The following is a 20,383-nucleotide window of genomic DNA, read 5'->3' as shown; positions in this document are numbered from 1 at the left end:
CCTTGCAAACTTTAACACTTGTCTCCCTTGTTTTTGCTCACTAATCATTTCTATTTAACTATTTGTATCTCAAAGATCAATGAAAACTGTCTATACGTCTATTTCCTCCCTGAACATTTCGTGTTAACACAATCGCATTATTATTTAACTTGATGGATTTGAAAATTCATTTCATTGCAAATAACCATTGATGTTTCAGTCTTTCTTACCACCTGAACTGCGCGCTCTGCCATGAGGACTTCCGACGAGCAGGGCGTAACAATTATCGATGACACGTGCTGAGTCACGTGAGCTGGATAGAACTAAGGATTTGCAACGAAACTTTTGAATTATATATTTATTATAAATCATTTATATATTATATTGAAATCTATGTGATTTCTATATCATAATGAAGTATATAATAATAATAATTTGAATAGTAATTTTATCGTATATTACATAATTCTATATTGTAATATATAATATATATTTTATAATTGAATATATATTATTCACTTCCTCTCATTTTGATTTAGAAATGCCCCCAGTCAGACCTTCTAGACCTTTTGTATATAGCCATAATAATAATAATCTCTTTTATAAGTGTGTTCTGGCAGCAGGACATAAAACAAGTTTACAGTGTCAAAATAATACTAAAATGTTCTTAAAACATATAAAAAGCAGAGAACAGAAGTACATGAAAAACAATAAGATGTGACTTCATCAATGACATGACCTTGATTAGTCTCCCTCTTCCTGGAATGTGAAAACAGCATGAATTTGGATTTCTCAGCATTTAACATTAACCTCAGGTCTGTTTAGGTTGCACTGAGCAGCTGTGTTGATAGATAGATAGATAGATAGATAGATAGATAGATAGATAGATAGATAGATAGATAGATAGATAGATAGATAGATAGATAGATAGATAGATAGATAGATAGATAGATAGATAGATAGATAGATAGATAGATAGATAGATAGATAGATAGATAGATAGATAGATAGATAGATAGATAGATTGGCAATGCAGACCTCCCAGCAATCTAAACATACAGCAGTTTAAGTACAAAATAGTCCAGGGTGGCCTGCACCAGCACTAACTGTAAGCTTTATTAAATGGGAAAGTTAAAAGCTGAGGCTGTGTCAGCCTCCCTAACTGAAACTGTGAGCTGTTTCCACATGAGAGGAGCTGAAAGCTCTGCCTCCCATTTGACTTTTAAAAAATCTGGGAACCTCCAGTAAGCCAGCAATCTGAGAGTAAATTGTCCTTCTGAGGTAATATGACACTAATAGAGCTTGGTTATTCAGCGCTTTATAAGTTAAAAGAAGAATTTAAAATTCTGTTCTACATTTCACAGGAAGCATATATTAAACAAATGTGATCTCCCCTGGTTGTTCCTGTCAATACTCCCACTGCAAAATTTTTAATAAATTGTAGACTTCTTGTGCTTCTTAGCCATTTATTTGGACATTTATTTGTTTTGGGCCAAATATAATAGCTTCTGTTGTATATAAGTTCAAAAGCAGAATATTGCAGCTCATCCAGGATTTTTTGTCTGTAACACAAAAACACTAAAATACTTAAAATGACATCAGGAACACACACACATATATATATATATATATATATATATATATATATATATATATATATATATATATATATATATATATATATATATATATATAGCTGTACAGAGCTTTGTTTACAATGGGGGGGAAATGACGTGTGGTGTTTTGAATGTTGCGGGTTCAGCCTCCTGCGTGTGGAACCATCCTCTCCACTCACATCTGGGGACATTCCTCCGACATTCATGTCTCCATAAACCTCGTCACAGTAGGTCTGATTCCCGTCAAAACCCGCTAAACGATGGATCCGGGCTCTGCTTGTCGGGCGCTAACAGTTAGCATCGTTAGCTCTGTTGTTATTATGGTAGCCACCAGCTCGCGCCAATGCGCCCGCACCTCCGCGTTATTTCTCCGCACAAGATGAAGGACAGGGGTTAACCTTGTTGGGTGAATGCAGAGAGATAATCCTGGGAAAGTGTGACAGTGTGTGTGTGCTGCTCGGTTTGCAGACGCTGCGGTGTTGCTTGTTGTTGTTTAGCATCCAATGCTAATAATGAACCATTAGCCGCTCGTTACATTGCTGCAGATGAGCGTCGTGTTTCCCCTGAAACTGCACCGAACACTGGATTATTACAATATTGAGCTTCGTTTAATGTTTGTCTTTGTTTTTTTTTTATTATTATTCACACAGCTATCTCAACTTGCGATCTTTAGAATAAGTCGATCTCGTCCTATTTGAAAAGCTTTTGTAAGGACTGGTTTTGTAACGAGCTCACGTAAGACTGGCCTGGAAGTATGTGCCATACTTGGTTCATGGTTCGGTTATTTAAAGGTCCTCGCAGCCTCGCCTTCCTCTCACCGTGTATTTGTCTCTCAGCACAGCCGGGGAAAGCAATGGACCTCCACAAAATCATCCACGATGCGCTGCACGAGTTTATCCAGTCTTACATCCCTGATGCAGATCTCAGGTAAAGTGTTTATCACTTATGTCTTGTATTTACATGGGATGTCTTGCTTGAGCGATTTTATATTTCTTTTTTTTTTTCTAACCTTCGATGCAGCACACTGGATGATGTTCTCCTGTCTTACATAACTGGAGTCCTGGAGGATCTTGGCTCACAGCAGAGTGTTGAGGAGAACTTTGATGTGGAGGTCTTTGCAGAGATGCTGGAGGCTTACATACCAGGCTTTGCTGAAATAGACAGGTAAAGAAGACTGGTTCTCTCTTTCCTTAGTATATCCTGTCATTTGATGGTAGCGGTGGCCAAAAGGTGGAAAAAAAGACGAGGGGGGAAAAAAAGCATGTCATTTAAAAGTCAAACTTCCATGCTGTGTCATTATTCACACAAATCCTACGCAAGAAACACCAATATCGCCGCACAGCTTTTTCATGTCTTCTCTGATCGTCACTAACATATGGATCATTTAGAAGAAACGGGATCCTACCTATTACAGTCACTCGCCTAAAAAGGGGTTAACCCTCGCTTCCTCAAGTTGCATTAAGAACAAAAACATGCAACTTGTACCAAATCAATCACAAATGTGTGTTGTTTTGTTTTTTACAGTGTGAAAGTCTGTGAAATGATGTTCAACTTGGCTTCAAAGCTTGCCACTGCTCGGACCTCAGGTATTGTTTTAATTATTGGATTTCAAGAATATTGTGTTGTTATGTATTTCTCATAGAAATAATCAGCGAAAACACTTGTACCACAGCGTGTTGAAGCCGATTTCTTTGTTTTATTTTTTTTAGTTGATGATGAAAATGATGTGCCAAAGGAAAGAACTGCAGAAATGACATTGAAAGAGGCCAAAATGCCCAACGAACCCCAACCAGGAATAGAAACGCAGTGCCTTAAAACTCAGACAGAGGGCGCCACTGCCAAGGTTATCGTCTCAACAGCTCACATTAATGAACTCCAGTTGATGCATCTTCTTGGGTAATGTCCTTTTCATTAGGAAATGAGAACTTTTAACCGTCTTGTGTTCAGCTGCCAGTGTCTGAGTGGGAGGCTCAGGAGCAACACCTGCTGGAGATGTTTCCCAAGTGCAGTCTGTCCGAGGCCCGCAGCGCGTTGTCTATCGCCAAAGGAGACATGGAGGAAGCTGTGCGCCTCATCATAGAGGGAGATGTCCAGCTCAGCCCCTCCCCTCTCAATGTGAGTCTCCACTGCACACCGAGACCGCCTCTCATTGTCTTCCAACAGCTCTGATGACTCGTTTTGTTTCACGCTGTCTCAGGTAAACCACGGGAAGAATATTTCCTCACAGGCCGACCAGAAGCTCAAAGAGAGCATCCTCGAGAAGTAAGACCATTTGTGTCATGTTCAGAAGAACTGACCTCACTCATTTGCTTTTGGTTTGGTTAAAACTGGGTTTTTGTTTTCCTAGATACATGCTCGTGGACAGAGAGGAAGATAACAAGACACATCGGCCTGTCCCTCCCAAAGATGTAAGTCTGCCATTAATCACAAATATATATATATATATATACTCAGATTTCACACTAAATGCATTCACACCTGAAAGTGTGATTGCTGTTGTTGCAGGCGCCAAAGAAGCTAGTTCGTTACCACGGCAACCAGGTGGTCACCACAAAAGGAGAGCGCTATCAGCTCGTGAAGACAAACGAGGCGGAGGACATGAAGAAGACGTATGTCAACCTGAAGCCTGCACGGAAGTACAGATTTCATTGATGATGAGCACAACACTGTAAGAGCAGCTAATGACAATATTGTTTACAATATTACTTTCTTTTTTTAATTTATCAACGTCATTGTTCGATATCTCTCAAGTATAGGAAGAGATTGATCATTGTGGTCATAACCTTCTTTTTTTTTTTTTTTTTGGAAGAATATTATTACCATCATATGCCTTGGTTGAAACCTTATGTTACCAGTGGTTTGATTTGCAGAGCTGTCGAACTGAGTGATATTCTCGTCATGTTGTTGTAACGTGTGGTTTTTGTTTAACAGCCTAACCTGCAACGTGCGACAGAAGTGTGTACACCCCTGTGTGTGTGTGTAGTAAGTGTGGGATTATTCAACAGCTGAGAGGAGTCGAGCGTGTCTGATCCATAGCCGGAGAAGTCACTGTCCCCTGTGGCTTCACACAATCACGAGCATCACAGTGAACAGAGCTGTGAACGTAGGCATGATGACTGCCGTAAACGAAAGAAAGAAACGTCTCGGTGCTCCCATAGACAAATTGTTTTTAAGCATTTTAAAGTAATGTGTACTGTAACTCACTTAAACGCAACGTAAGGATACTATATAGTGAGTCAAACGATATATTTTTTACAGAAAACATGATGGTGTCACTGCTGCTCTGTGACCTCGCTGTAAAACCGTCTCCATTTACCACCGTGCCTGATGAAATCCACTGTTGCCAAATGCTTTCGGGAGCCGATGGCGTCGAATAATTTCCACAGCTTCTTATGCAACTTTGGCCATAGACGTTTGTGCAGGCACGTGAAAAAGCAATCTCTTATATTCTGAATGTGTGAACGTTAACGGGAAAATACAACCAAGTGCAGGGGGAACATTTTCCAAAGTGAACGAAATGGAAAAACTGCTGAGTCATCAAAAGTTTTAATTTAACATTGCAGCATGACCCTGAGCAGAAAGAAGAGAAAAAAATTTATAAAAAAAAAAATGGTCCCATACTTGTATTCTCCATGTTGAGGACAGATTCTGTCATAAAAATAATAGATAAGACTGGACTTACAAACCTTTAAAAAAAAAAAAAAGAACATCTTTTTTCTTTATTAATCCACATGGTTGTAGTTTGCTCTTTAGGAAGAGGGAATACTCTTAAAGCAATTCCTGCAATCAATGTTATACAGTTGTTTTTTTGTTTGTATTTTTTAGATACACACACAATGTCACACGGGGGCGTACGCACATCTGCTAATCTGCTGTTGGCTTCCTCAGCAGGTCTGACAACACTCACCTTCTCAAACTTTTCCTTGCTGTGGTATATTTATAAAGTCCCAATCATGACACATCAATGTGGATGGTTCTATGATAATATTTGTAAATAGTTTCTTTGTGGTGCTGTGGACTTCTTAGCCCAACACGAGGCTGAACCGCTTTATATTTTTTAATGTACATGTCATTTGAGTGATGCCAATTTCATTTATTATTATTTTTCTTCCTTTGGATCCGATGCAGTAATATGATGCTGTGATGATGTCTGTTCAGTTGTAGTGGAGTTATATAGACCACGACTCCGCAGTATTCAATTCCTATCACTGTATCAAAGGTTGATGAGGAGAGGTTGCGTATTTGTCGGTGACCCCACAAGCGTTTGGGTAAAATGATTTTACTGCACTGCGGACTAGACGAAAGCTGCTGTTGCTATAGAAGTGAACTCCTGCAGCTCCCACTTTATTTTTGATATAGATGTTTAGATTTGCAGAGTCTCCAATCATATATTCATGAGGACAAAAGGTTGTGCGCTCGCTTTCGGCCTCGGTTTACATATTTACCCACGTGGTTCTGGATCACGGCTTTTTATTATCCCGTCGTGTGGATTTTAAATTTTCCTTTTTTTAAATTTTACTTCGCTTTGCAGCTGTTGGTTGGTTTCTGACTGGATCCTCTTTTCTTGTTAATCATGCATTAGGATAAATGTGTTATTTCCTTCTTTTCCTGAGATATATTTATGTATCTCCTTGCAACATTTGGGAGCAGCTACAGTACAAGCGATTATTTTTGAACTGGTGGTATGATGTAGTTTTTGAGTTGACCAGATGTGTTGTTACTGATACCCGTGACCGTCGGCAGCAGTGTTCTCTTTAATTACTGTACGATGGTGTGTAGAGCATGGAGTGGATTTCTCAAAGCCGTTAAGTCTCAACTGAAAAACGCCGACGCACAATTTATAGTAAATAAAGACTAATTTTTGTAGACGACCATCTCCGTTGTCTTGTTTTCATTCCGTTTACACGGTTGGGATTATTTCAGCGCTGGATCACAACACAGCCGGGTTGAAATTTTGCAAACTTTTTTTTTTTTAATCAGAGGAAGAAGGCGACAACATGATGAAACAAAAACAAACAAACATGACTCTGTGTCTATAAACCGCACCTTTAAAGCTGCTTAATGCCAGAGCGAAAACATGTTTACCGTAACGTGGAAAAACAAATTGGAAAAATCAAGTTCTTGCAACATTTAATGCCATGCCAGTTTGGGGCAACGCACCTGCAGTGAACACAGTCAACACAGCAACAACAGACGAGATAGAACATCCATCTGATCGCAGTTAAATTATAAATTACAAAAGAATTAGCACTTATTTGATCATTGTGCTGCTTATGAGAAGCACATGAGAAACATGAAGGCAGAATTGATCCAGATTGGGGGGGGGGGGAGAATATCCAACATGATTCTCTGAATATTAAGACAATCATCCACTCGTTTGTACGCTGGTTTGGCACATAACAGCACAATATATGGATTTATTGCCTCTTTGTTTTTTTGCTAAACATACATCACGTGTCTGGAGAGCACTTTGGGCTGGCACTGTCGTCCCTTCGAGGTCAGAAATCACGAATCCAGGTTTTCAAAAGGAACCAGGCTTCTTGCACCCGCTGCAGAACTGTTTTTAACTCAGACCTGCTCCAGTTATTACTACTAGCCTTAAGAGAAGTGGTACATGGCTCATGCTTTTAACATGCAGCGTTAAACCCAGCCACTAGATGGCTGCAGATTACCCCCTGTTGGCTTTTTGTAACGGTGCCAGACGCGGGCACCAGGAGGCCTCGGTCCTGCTTCCTTTTCCACATTCCAGCTCCGAAATACCTGAAACTGATGTGTGTCATATCTGCCTTTCTGCTGAGCAGAAAGGCAGATAACAAGCGACGGGTTACAACCAGGTGAGTTGGAGCACAGACGCTGCGGCCTTCGATTCGTGAAACCTTTCAAACACAGCTATTTTTATTTTATTTTTTTTTCCAATACACGGCTCATTTCATCGTTTGACTCTGCAAACACTTTGAATCAATCATGGTGGAAAATTTCCCCAGCAACAGTTCATAACTATTTAACTTCTGATCCCTAATATTTGCAACTACAAGTTGCAGTGTCATTTATCTGCAGCAAACCTCTTTAATCACTATGACGCAGACCAACAGCAGCACGTCTAGTGAAGTCATTGAAATACAAATGAGCATTTATAAAACAAAAAGCAATCACTCCTTTAAAAAAAAAAAACTTAGCTGTGATCCTTCAGCTGAATATTAACTTTTTTTTTTCACACACATTTGTTAAATCTTATCAGTTTTTAGGGTATTTTACTTGTGAGCCGTTGAGATTTGTGCCTATACTGAAGCATTGTGGTGATGAGGATGGAGAGATAATTCAAAAAACAACCAATCAAGCCACCACTTTAAGTATTGTGTATAGAAGTAATCTCCAGGATGAAACTGACTTGAACTGAATATATCTTCTTTTTGTTTGTCTTATTCATTAGTGGTCAAAGTAATCAGGTTTTTTTAAACGGTACCGATCCTGAAAGTTAACAGTTGGACTGCTGAGCGGACACTGTCGGGCGTAAACACATCCACCCCGAGGCCAAACCAGGCTTCGTCTTCAGGGAAGAGAGGAGAAACTTCTTCAAGTAGGTCTTATTCCCATGAGATAGTCCAGTGTTTCTTCTTTTATCGCCGTGACGCGGGTGGCACTCGGAGATGATTGAAGCAGACTGGTTTGTTGCCATGCAGCAAAGTGTAGCTCCGAAGATAAAATGTGCATTGCACACACACACACACACGCACACGCGCACACACACAGCAGTGTCACTTCCACATGCATACCGTAGTCAAAGCAGTTTAGTTTTCATTGTTAGAGGTTGGAGCTGGAACTGTCATTCTGCTCATATCGCCCCTTGATCATGGTTTTCAGTAAAGGTCCAACCTGCAACGAAAAAAAACCAAACATGAAGATTAACTTCTCGTGTTTTCATATTGTTTTGTCCCGCAATGCCGAAATGTTGCCTCCGTACTAAAACCAGGTAGGCCATAAATATTCACAGTAATTGGGTTTCTGGAAGGGTCAGCGTGCTCTGGAGATTTCACGCGACAGGTGACCTAAATGTGGGTCTGATGTGATGTTCTAGAAACGGGCAGTGTGACTACTGCAATCTGTGAAGCGGCAGCAGGCAGAGCGGCGCGTATTAAGAACCAAGTGCTTTTACTTCGTGTGGATCTCCAAGTGCTTCTCCCAGCATTTTTTCAATATTCCTCATGATGGCCACCTTTTGATGAGCTCGCAGCGGGTACTCTATCCGCTTCGGGGTCGGAGCACCCTACGGAGGAAAAAAAAAAGACAAATTGTGGAACTGGGAAGAACAAGTGTGGAGAATTCAGGGTGATAGCTATTTAGATATACGTACTTTGTACCAGAAGTTTACAGTAATTGTTACTCCACCATTTAACAAGGATTCAATGTGATGCCACCTAAAGAAAGAGTGGAAAAAAAAAAACACAAAAAATAAGCTAAACTAGAACAATTTTCTGAACGAAAGCTTAAACGAGGATTGATATTTTACCTCCAAATCGGGAGTTTAGTGTATTTTTAATTAAAGCCTGCCATTAGAAGGAATGTCTGGAGTTTTGATTTATTCAAATCAGTACAAACCTCTGGCTACTGTTACCACCGGTATTCAATCTTACCAGTTAAAGAGTCATTATGTGATACCATTTGGAGTCATGATCCAGTTTTAATAGAAACAATTACAACCAATTACAACTGCCTGCAAGTCATTCTGACTGCACCACTGTCGACTAATTATGCAGAGATCAATAAATCACAGTAAACAAAGTGACTAGCGGATGATGCCTCTGCAGCTGTTAAATCAAACAATTTCATAGTGAAAGGAACTGCAGAGCGTGAAAACAAAAAAAAATTTAAAAAAAATACACACAGCAGCGGATGGCGATTCCCAGAAGTCAATGTTCCACAGATAAGCCATTATGCCAGGTAAATACTGTTTACATGGTTTCTATAGATGAGCCACGTGGAAGAGACTCTTACCAATACATGGGGATGTACAGCACATCTCCAGGGCCCACGACGGCCTCATAGCCAACAGCGTTTTTGAAATTGGGGAACGTCTCATAGTCGGGGTTATCAAAATCAACCTGTAACAGAAAATTACACGACGCAATAGGATACATGACCTGGTTGTTACTACAGACATTTGTTTAGAACAAAGATCAACCGTTAAATTATTAATTGATGGATATACAGTGGGGCAAAAAAGTATTTAGTCAGCCACCGATTGTGCAAGTTCTCCCACTTAAAATGATGACAGAGGTCTGTAATTTTCATCATAGGTACACTTCAACTGTGAGAGACAGAATGTGAAAAAAAAATCCAAGAATTCACATTGTAGGAATTTTAAGGAATTTATTCGTAAATTATGGTGGAAAATAAGTATTTGGTCAATAACAAAAATTCAACTCAATACTTTGTAATATAACCTTTGTTGGCAATAACAGAGGTCAAACGATTCCTATAGGTCTTTACCAGGTTTGCACACACAGTAGCTGGTATTTTGGCCCATTCCTCCAGGCAGATCTTCTCGAGAGCAGTGATGTTTTGGGGCTGTCGCCGAGCAACACGGACTTTCAACTCCCTCCACAGATTTTCTATGGGGTTGAGGTCTGGAGACTGGCTAGGCCACTCCAGGACTTTCAAATGCTTCTTACGGAGCCACTCCTTCGTTGCCCGGGCGGTGTGTTTGGGATCATTGTCATGCTGGAAGACCCAGCCACGTTTCATCTTCAATGTTCTCACTGATAGAAGGAGGTTTTGGCTCAAAATCTCACGATACATGGCCCCATTCATTCTTTCCTTCACACGGATCAGTCGTCCTGTCCCCTTAGCAGAAAAACAGCCCCAAAGCATGATGTTTCCACCCCCATGCTTCACAGTAGGTATGGTGTTCTTGGGATGCAACTCAGTATTCTTCTTCCTCCAAACACGACGAGTTGTGTTTATACCAAAAAGTTCTATTTTGGTTTCATCTGACCACATGACATTCTCCCAATCCTCTGCTGTAGCATCCATGTGCTCTCTAGCAAACTTCAGACGGGCCTGGACATGCACTGGCTTAAGCAGGGGGACACGTCTGGCACTGCAGGATTTGGTTCCCTGTCGGCGTAGTGTGTTACTGATGGTAACCTTTGTTACTTTGGTCCCAGCTCTCTGCAGGTCATTCACCAGGTCCCCCCGTGTGGTTCTGGGATTTTTGCTCACCGTTCTCATGATCATTTTGACCCCACGGGATGAGGTCTTGCGTGGAGCCCCAGATCGAGGGAGATTATCAGTGGTCTTGTATGTCTTCCATTTTCTGATAATTGCTCCCACAGTTGATTTTTTCACACCAAGCTGCTTGCCTATTGTAGATTCACTCTTCCCAGTCTGGTGCAGGTCTACAATCCTTTTCCTTGTGTCTTTCGACAGCTCTTTGGTCTTGGCCATAGTGGAGTTTGGAGTCTGACTGTTTGAGGTTGTGGACAGGCGTCTTTTATACAGATAACGAGTTCAAACAGGAGCCATTAATACAGGTAACAAGTGGAGGACAGAAGAGCTTCTTAAAGAAGAAGTTACAGGTCTGTGAGAGCCAGAGATCTTTCTTGTTTGAAGTGACCAAATACTTATTTTCCACCATAATTTACAAATAAATTCTTTAAAATTCCTACAATGTGAATTCCTGGATTTTTTTTTTCACATTCTGTCTCTCACAGTTGAAGTGTACCTATGATGAAAATTACAGACCTCTGTCATCATTTTAAGTGGGAGAACTTGCACAATCGGTGGCTGACTAAATACTTTTTTGCCCCACTGTACATGGTTGTATACATTGTAATTACATTTCCATTGTTTGTATATTTTGATTATATTAATATCATTAATAAACTATATGTACAAATGCCATTAATTTCTTACAAAGTGATATGTAACATTATTAAAAACCAATTGGGACAAAAAAAACATTTCAACATGGTTCAAGGAACTAACAAACTGCAAGAATTGTCAAACTCGAGACAATCTACACCAGTGAATCTCAACCATTGGGCCTTGGGGTCACGAGCCAACTACTGGGCGCTGAAAAACTTTCAGTTCTGCTCCCGTGAGCCGCAATGCCACTTCCTAACACTTGGGGCGGCGATGTGTCATTCAGTTGTTTAACACGCTCCAATAAGCAGCAGAAGAAGCAGCCCCACATGAACTTAAGTGATGCAGAAGTTTTTAAAAGGAATAAAAAGAAGGTGGAAGTGTGTCCACAAGGTCGACCCTGAAGCTGCTCTGTCACAATCTGGCCAAAGAGAAACGTCCCTGTATCATCTCACTACTACTAAAGTGGCCAACATTGTTTCTACATACAGTATTTCAAAAGTGTGAGCAGCACTGCATATCCCTCGGTGATATTGTCTCCTTTCACTTGCACAAGCAAAGCCTGCACACTATCACAACGAGGTGGATCCAGACCTTACCTGGCTCTGCCTGTCACAGGGGTGGTGGACAGGATACGGATAGAGACACTCAAACTGGCCCGGAGGGAAGAGGATACATCTCTTCTGGCCTTTGATTTGTGCAAAGAAGTTCTGCTGCTCGTCGTAATGTGCCGGTGTCACATTGCCTACGGCGAGAGAGTGCGAGTCCAACAAGTGCAGAGGCGAATGCAGTCACAGTTACACTGCCGAGGCAAGATAAAACACATCCCAAAGCAGAAACTGTAACTCCTGACGGGAACATACCCTCCATGCCGATGAGCAGCAGGTTGGATGTCAGCTGCCCCCAGTTTCTCTTGGCTTGCTGCTTGTTGATCCAGTTCCAGTTGAAGCCCAGAAAGTCGACAACAATCTTCTTTCCTACGGTGTCGTTCAGGGTCTGCTGCAGGTATACTCTTAGAACACAAAATAAAAAGAGAGCAAATGCAGCTAATTTTTCAAAAGAGCGGTCCGTGTGGGACACCGGTTCGATGAAAACACACTCCCACTTAGTCTCCCTGAAACCCGTGACGAACAAGATGACTGAGATGGATCGTGATGAAGAGTTAAAAGCCTGAGCGAAAAAACAGAGCCGTGCTTTCGGTAAGTGATCTATGTGTGCGCCGGCGGTCCAGGTCAGTCCAGGTCAGAGGAATTACGTTATCCGCTCTAAATGCTTAGTCATTCGCTCCACTTTCACATGCTGCATTTGGTTTTATGGGCGAAAACACCCTCCACTGCCAACCACACCTGTCGCACAACCACGGCAGGCTGCGGGCCACTCAACCGCTTGATCAGCAGGGTCAATGTAAATGTAGAGCCATGCAATCATATACATGCATAGATGTACAAGGCGCCAGCGAAAACACCGTTTTATTCATATCCTACCTCTCCTCTCCTCCCATTTCTTCCGTTTTATGCATTTTATCAACAAATTCAGAGAACTTCATTTCCATCCGCCGAGACTTGGGGACAAAGTTCTCAAAGTTGGCCATTTTCTTCTCGTCGTAGTAGAGAAATTTGTGGTTTTCTGCCGTGTAAACCGAGAAATCTCCATTTCCAATGTTCTCCTGGAGGTATGCAATGTCCCATTTTAGAGCTGGGTAAACAAGGTTTGTGTCAGTTAAGACCACCGGCTCCTGGGGAGAAAAGAACAAGATCATTTCACTCCATTGTCGCCACAAAACAATTAAAGGGACATTAGTTTATTGCAAATAAGTTTGACTGCACAGCTGAACCATATTGGGTTGAACCATCCCCAACTTATCAGACTTTTGCATGTTTCGACTTTTACGTTCTTATTTAACTATTGTCAAAGGATGTTGGGATCAATGAGGGGAAAACTCATCTCATGTAAGTTAGATGCTTTTAATAAAGTATCTGGTAAGTCTTCACAGAAAGTAAACATGACTGTTACATTAACAGCTTTGCACATGATTTAGTCTTTTTGTTTATTTTAATTCAGTGTATTCACAAGGTCTCTTGCAACATGGAATTTGCCAGATTTTATGCAGGATGCTTTTCGGTCTACAGTATGTCTGATTTTCCTCATGCATGCTCCTCAACAATCACAGAAGGAAGAAAAAAAATCATGCTGGGAAAAAGGTTTCTGCAGATGCCCGTACACAACAGTCTCTTTTCATCCCGTGTGAATATTTATGACATCCTAAAGTAGGACTATATGGAGTAGAACTTGCAGGATTCAGGAGTACTTCTCTCTATGTAGTCATGCGACAATTCAGTCGAGCAAACTTTCCACAAAAACATGCTCGATAAAGTGTTCGAGAAGCCTGCAGAAATGCCCACAGCCCCGCTGCACCGTAAGGCGGGCGGCCCCGCGCTCAGAGGGGCTACGTGACTAAAAGAACGTACATGGCAGTGCGCGCTCCCGCTCCGCGCGCGCGCGACACGCGCGCTGCAGGTTTCACTTTCGCGGGAGGAGCCGGATGATGCTCGTGCGTCAGGCGCAGCTTAAAGTTCGCGGTTTTTAGTGATTAAAAGTCGGTTTTTAAATCCAATTCTCGTTCGTATTGATGCAGCTGCCAGCAGAGAAACCGCGGGCCGCTCGTCGGGCTGGATTTCACATCATATGTCCTGAATGGGTTTGGCGATTGCGAATGCTTTATTTATTTATTTTTAATTGGATAGCTATTTCAATGGATCAATAAGATGTGCAGGGATAACGGGACCAGCTTATTCAGTAGCAGAAGTCAGCGCGACTCATTTAGGATCATGGATGTGAATTATAAATGACCAGTTTGCTGCAGCTCCTCCAGCTTTTTGATTTAAGTCACAATACACAGAAAAAAAAAACGAAATTACAGGGGGTGTTTATGTTGAGCAGTCATGGTAACAACAGCCAGCTTGTCTTCTAAACATTAACTTTGAACCCGTTTTGAGTCACAAACAGACAAAAAAGCAATGGACATGTGTTAAATATTACCGTCACCGTTTTTAATCGGTAACCTTTGAGGGACAACGGGTCATTCCTCGTGACTTTTAAGACAGAATGGGACAAGTTTGAAGAAGAAAACTGCAGAGTGGTGATATTTGTGGGTATGAAGGAAAATGTGGAAATACATTTGTCCCTTATGTGAGTACCACTGCAATAAAAGGGGGTGATTTCATCAGACTGATGCCACTATTCTTGAAAAACGTCTCACGTCGGTGTGAGAAAAAACGAAAGAAGTAGACAGAAGGAAGAAGGGGAAGTATTGAAGATGACGTTTCTATTCCTGTGTACACTCATTGCTTTAAAGTGAAAGCAATCACTGCTATTAATGTGAAACTGACCTATATTTGAGTGAGACATGATCACATGCAGGAAATGAAACGCAAAATACACTTCTGACCCCAACAAGCTGTTTGTTAATATTTGAGCTAAGCAAGTTGTTAAAGAGAATTTAAGCTCTGGTGAGAGAAGGGACAAGCCTCCAGGTAACAGTACATAGGGTGCAGGTTCTTCAGAAGGCAAATGTCAACAGTCATTCATTAAATCGAGAAGCCATATACATGATAAGTCACTGTTTAATCAGTAGTTTCGATAAAAAAAAAAGCTCCTTATTGTTTATGATTGGCAGGTATGCAAGCCTCCTAAAAGACTGCAGACATGGGCGGAGGTTCACCACCCGGACAGATTTTTCTCCACCAGCGTCTTTTGTCTGCAAGGATGGAACAACTCGAGCACATTATAGACATCTGAGCAAAGCATTTCGGGTTGTTGTAGTTGGACAGAAACCTGCAAGCTGTTTAAAGCAGCAGCCTGCATCATGTTACTGCAAAGCCGCTGCAAGCTATAAAACACTGCTGTGAACTTTACTTCTCCTCAATTTACAATGTTGGAGTATTTCAACTATCCATCAGTGTTGTCAGTATAGGTGCTTTCCAACGAATGTCAGTGTGGACAACATGAAGACCCCAAAAGGCTTGGCGGTGTTTTTAATGCATTGGCAAAACAAATGACAGCTGACGGCAATCAAACATCTGTGGCGAATCTCCTCGTGTTGACGTGGTCGCATGCAAACTACACCTGCTGCTCTCCTTAAAGTGTGTTTATTGCTCAACTGATGTTTAGTCAATTTTATGCAAGACTTTTATAGCCCTCTTCGGACTTGCGTCTGAGTGCTTCTCATATCTCCTGATGCTTTATTGTCCCAGTCCTACAGTGAAGCCTCCTGTCTGGCTTCCTGCAGTCTTCCTCAAAACACCGACGTTTGGACTCGGCGATCATATAAACATGGCATAGAATTGTATTGACAACATGTGTCTTCTAAAATTAGACTCCATCCGTGTATGAATTCGCCCGCGATTCCATTTCGCCCATTGATTAAAATGACAGGAGCGTGTCAGTGCCAGTGCATTGCTGGATACTGATGCGACAATAGGCAGGGATGAGCTAAAAGTGTTGCTCCGGGGAGCTTTGTGCTGCAGCTGTCTTTGCGGATCTTGACATGGCTCCGACGGTTAAAACCGGGTCAGCGGTGCGACTCCCCGGGGCCGTTACCTCGTTGTTGATCAGCATCTCCGCGCGGGGGTCCGTGTGAGACAGCCTGGGGATCGGCTTCGTTGGGAAGGGATATTTGCGGAGTTGCGCTTCATCCCAGCCGCGGCTCTGCACGTCGGAGAAAGCCGCCCCGCCGTCGCTCGTCGTCGGGTCCCCCTCCACCACGGTCGCCGCTGCCATGGTCTCCGAGGAGCGCCCGGTGCACCACCGCCTGCGTCGTCCCGCACTGTGAAGCGAGCAGAGACCGGCTCTTCTTCCGTCCACACGGTCAGCAGCAGCGGGGCTTTAAAGCGAGCCTGCTCATTCATGGAGAGGGAAGGGGGGGGGGGGGGGTGGGGGTACGGAGGCTGCAGCCGCTCGGCACGGCGCTGTTCCGTCTATGTGTTTACACCGCCCGGGTCCGGGGGGCTAGTGTCAGCGTGCTGACAGCCTCCAAACAAACGACTCCCACCACAACACGGCAGCAGGAAACATTTCACCTCAATGTGGCCGATTGACTAAACAGCGACACCAAGCGGCGCGGAGGACACTTACACCCTTTAAAATGAGGATTCGAGCACAGGGGGGCGCTGTTGGATATGATCGATTTATTTAATTGAAAGTCCGAAGCGCTGAAGTACAAAAGTGCGTATACAAACAGAATAGTTATTCTAACAGCATTCGCTGATCTTATAATGTAGACATGAGTTGACCAGGAATATACGCAAGAAGTAAACTTCTCAATAAATATAACGAATGAAGATGAAGCAAGAGACGTCCTGCTCTGTCTTCAGCAGCACATTTAAGAAATTACATAAAACTACGGCGTGTAGCATCCAACAATATAATAATGGTCAATAACATAATAACTACCAATAATATAATAGGTTTTGCATCTGAATATAAGAAAGCCAATAACGCAATCACGTGCCCATAATCTATTAAATTAGTGAAAGAAAATTGTGCTATTATATTGAGATAGACTGTTGCAGAGTATGTGTCCAGAATGAATGAATTGGGATGGTTATCCTATTCACTATACCGGTTGTTTTATAACAAATAAAATGCACAAAACCTCCATGAAAAAGTATTTATTTCTAAGAAATCCAGCTATTTTTATTATATATTATTACATTAACAGCTGTCATTATAACATTGTGAAACGATTTTTTTTAAATGCCTCTTCAATCATGTAATAACTTGTTACACTAGTGACAAAATGTAATTACAATAATGGCTCAATTATCTTGTTTCAAGCAAGAGACGACTTTGTTTTAAGGCGTTTTCTCAATTGATTGCATAACGTTTTTTTCATAAAAACTTTTATGGCTAATTTAAAAAACCGAACATGTTATCATTATAATACAATGCGCCTCTGTTTATAGGCAATTTGGAGTCAGAGATATATAAAAATTTACATTTGCATGTTATAATTCTCAATTACCTTAAGTGAATAATCTAAAGTTTGAATGCCGTTCACGTTACATTGACAACACCTCCACAAGGAGGCGCAAGAGATCACAAAAGGTTCTGAATGCAAGGGGTGTTTTCAGAATGAAAAGTTGAACTGGAATAGGGTGGAGTGGCCACCGGGACAGAGTCTCTTCATTATTGAATTAATGCGGTTTTACCTGAGTTTTATTACTGTACACCCAACAAAATGCAGCTTGAAAGCCTTAGGCGAAATGAAAGTGTAATAGAAAACAGTATGTGAGTCTGCTCCATGTTTTTGAGTACAGGGAGTGGATAATCTAGCAAACAGAAAAGATTTGCATCTCCCTGAATGCAAAAGAACCCATTCACGTGTGTGCTCCTGCGAGGATTCCTGCCTCACTGTAGTTATTTGAAATTGTGTCTTCCAATTGTTTAACCCCAGAAAATGTTTCTCCAGACTGATAATATGCAGTGTGTGGCTAACTACAGATAGCTTTGTTCAGGGGTTGATCAGCCATGAACAAATAAAGTGTTGAAAATGGAAATGGGAATTCAACAATGGTCTTTATTAAACCTGATACTCTGAGAGAAGAGGAAGCATGAAACACCTTGGCAACACTCTGCGAACTCACTGAAAATGACAAGTATCTGTTTTGGTGAGATAGACAGTGGTGCACTCTGTAATAAAAAAAAAAAAAAGAAAGAAAGAAAGAAAAAACTTGCATCCTTGGAAATGGGGTTTTCTTAACGTAAATGAACTGCGTAAATTAAAACATGGACTGTAACTATTAAGTATACCACAACAATGAGCGTTTAAAAACATTATGAACACGTGAAGTGGATCTATTCTTGGGCCGACTCTTGTGTGAACGTAGGATTCACTTCATTTGCAAGAAAAGCCAAAACCTTATCTACAGAGTCAACAATGTCTGCCGCATTGTTGAAGAGGCGGTTGTATCAGGAAGAATATGGAGCAGTTGTAAAAACCTGTTTGTGCTGTAAAAACACCTGCAACACTGTTTATGTTAACACAAAAACACCCAGTCACCGCCTCAAGAACATACAAGATTATTGACTCAAAGTCGGAACAATTCAAGGCATTCATTGTCCCTCAGTGAGGCAATGCGTTAATGTGACCTTCTGAAGAAAGTAGAACTCCGTCACCGCCACTGCCAGCCCCCAATCGGTTAGATATGTGATCTTTCTATCATTAAAGACTCACCGGAAGAAAGTGAAATCCAGATGCTGTATTAACCCACCATGGGGTCAATGTTTCTCAAGAGTAAAACAGGTCATCAGCCTACTGCTGCCCAATAGGCACCAGGCAGTGTTGTTTATTGGGCATATCGCTCAATGATTTGTGCCGAGTCAATGATCCACCTCTTGTTTTGCACCAAGTGTTATTAACTACACAACTCTCCACTTCCTACAAGTCTTGAGGAACTCCAGCGTACTTCTATATGACCGAGGACAGTGACGTTCTCACAGGAAGCCAGTTTCTGTCCAGGAAGAAAATGTATATTTGTTAGAATTTTCTAATAAAAAATGTTGTATTTCTAACCTGTGGACGCCCCAAAAAAAGAAAAACCCAATTATCTTTTCATCTTTTTTTTTTAAAGTGTTGCAACATGTGACTTATTCTCTATCTTGGTCATTCTAACCAAGATTGCCGACACGGACAGTAAACCAGTTAGCTTATTCTTCTTCCTTATCATTTAAAATGCAAAATCACCTAGTAAAATATGAGAAGCTGTGATAAATTCATAAACTGCAATACCATCAAATCTCAATCAATACGATTGCTACCAATGATAATGACGATTCAGAGGTAATGAATGACGGATAAAAGAATAAAACCGGTAATGCTGCATCCTTAAGTACTTCCATTAAAAATGTAGAAGCAGAATATAAACAGATCATAAATACTTTATGACATTTCACTGTAAGACATTAAGGTGCAAATTTATAGTGATGAACAGAGTTTGTTTACGATAACAACCTTTCCTGTGAGGATATGTTATATTATCTGAATGGTGCCGTTCCAGTCTTTATCTATCTGGACACCGGCATTCATTTGGAAGGGCCTCACTGTGGATTTAGAGTGGTTGAACATTACCGGCTGAATTTGTTTGTTTGTTTGTGTACTACTCCCACTGCATGAAGCAGAGGCTGTTGGTTTAAAATCTTATTTATCGAGACAAATCATGCCCAGCCTAATTAGGCATGTTTTTTTGCTGTTATTACATAACATAATTATAAAAACTGCTGCACAGTATACAATGTTAGAGTTCCAGTGAATCTTACAAAGAGTGAAGTGATCACAAAAAAAAAAAAAAAAAAAAAAAAGCAAAGTGCTTAAAATTTAAATAATAAATTAAGAAAGTTTAAAATTAGGGACAGAATCACGCAGAGGTTGGCGGCTCTCTTCTCGCGGCGTCACAGGATCGGGTCTCAAATGTTTGCATGTTCTCCCTGTGCGTGGACGGTTTTTCAACGGGTATTCTGCAATCCTCTCAAAGTCCACGCACATGTTCCAGAGCAACCCGTGGCTCGAAATTGAGTGTGGTCTCTGTGTTTGCCCAGCGATGGACTGGTGATCGGTCCAGGCTGTTTCCTGTCTCTGCACTCTGTAACCTGAGACGGGCTCCGGCACCCTGCGACTCTGTGTAAAATGGAGACTTCCTGGACTCTACAGTATAATTCTAATAAATCTATTTTTTTTTTTAATCTAACTATGCTTCTGATCCGTAAAGATGCGGCACAAAACAAAACGCGAATTCTGTGAGCACAAACACCCTGGAAGTGTGTCTGTCGTGTGCGATCCCACCTGCGCTTTGCCTGCTGTGGCATGCAAACATGTCACGGAGGGAGTGCGTGTTGTATATAATCAAGGGAGGTTTTTTGGGGTTTTTTTC

General features: G+C 41.4%; 2 protein-coding genes across 3 annotated transcripts; one reads left to right on the top strand and one right to left on the bottom strand.

The window, feature by feature from the left end:
• Positions 1-1,679: 1,679 nt before the first annotated feature.
• Positions 1,680-6,469, top strand: cuedc2 (CUE domain containing 2). Of its 2 annotated transcripts, none has more exons than XM_080482010.1 (9): positions 1,680-1,822; positions 2,437-2,522; positions 2,616-2,759; positions 3,120-3,181; positions 3,305-3,438; positions 3,543-3,710; positions 3,793-3,857; positions 3,943-4,003; positions 4,101-6,469. In XM_080482010.1, exons 1-9 carry the CDS (start codon positions 1,727-1,729, stop codon positions 4,245-4,247), a joined length of 963 nt encoding a protein of 320 aa, XP_080338136.1. In that variant the 5' UTR covers positions 1,680-1,726; the 3' UTR covers positions 4,248-6,469. The 2 variants fall into 2 exon arrangements, with proteins under 2 accessions (XP_080338136.1, XP_080338137.1); XM_080482011.1 differs by having other exon boundaries at positions 1,731-1,822; positions 2,432-2,522.
• A 74-nt stretch (positions 6,470-6,543) lies between these two features.
• hif1an (hypoxia inducible factor 1 subunit alpha inhibitor) lies at positions 6,544-16,556 on the bottom strand. Its single transcript, XM_080481657.1, has 8 exons — positions 16,056-16,556; positions 12,941-13,191; positions 12,320-12,468; positions 12,056-12,201; positions 9,588-9,694; positions 8,947-9,010; positions 8,749-8,859; positions 6,544-8,468 (listed from the first exon to the last, which is right to left on the bottom strand). Exons 1-8 carry the CDS (start codon positions 16,233-16,235, stop codon positions 8,397-8,399), a joined length of 1,080 nt encoding a protein of 359 aa, XP_080337783.1. The 5' UTR covers positions 16,236-16,556; the 3' UTR covers positions 6,544-8,396.
• Between the last annotated feature and the right edge of the window lie 3,827 nt (positions 16,557-20,383).

The sequence above is a fragment of the Lipophrys pholis genome, assembly GCF_963383615.2.
Source record: "Lipophrys pholis genome assembly, chromosome: 15".
Classification (NCBI taxonomy): domain Eukaryota; kingdom Metazoa; phylum Chordata; class Actinopteri; order Blenniiformes; family Blenniidae; genus Lipophrys; species Lipophrys pholis.
This window is presented reverse-complemented; position numbering and strand designations above follow the sequence as displayed.

Excerpts from the sequence above, each read along its gene's own strand:
- cuedc2 (XM_080482010.1), top strand. The coding sequence starts at position 1,727 with ATGTTGCGGGTTCAGCCTCCTGCGTGTGGAACCATCCTCTCCACTCAC. Across the intron at positions 2,523-2,615 it reads ATCCCTGATGCAGATCTCAG|CACACTGGATGATGTTCTCC; the intron begins GTAAAGTGTTTA and ends CCTTCGATGCAG. Across the intron at positions 3,858-3,942 it reads AAAGAGAGCATCCTCGAGAA|ATACATGCTCGTGGACAGAG; the intron begins GTAAGACCATTT and ends TTGTTTTCCTAG.
- hif1an (XM_080481657.1), bottom strand. The coding sequence starts at position 16,235 with ATGGCAGCGGCGACCGTGGTGGAGGGGGACCCGACGACGAGCGACGGC. Across the intron at positions 9,011-9,587 it reads CTGTACATCCCCATGTATTG|GTGGCATCACATTGAATCCT; the intron begins GTAAGAGTCTCT and ends CTCTTTCTTTAG. Across the intron at positions 8,860-8,946 it reads CTGTAAACTTCTGGTACAAA|GGTGCTCCGACCCCGAAGCG; the intron begins GTACGTATATCT and ends TTTCCTCCGTAG.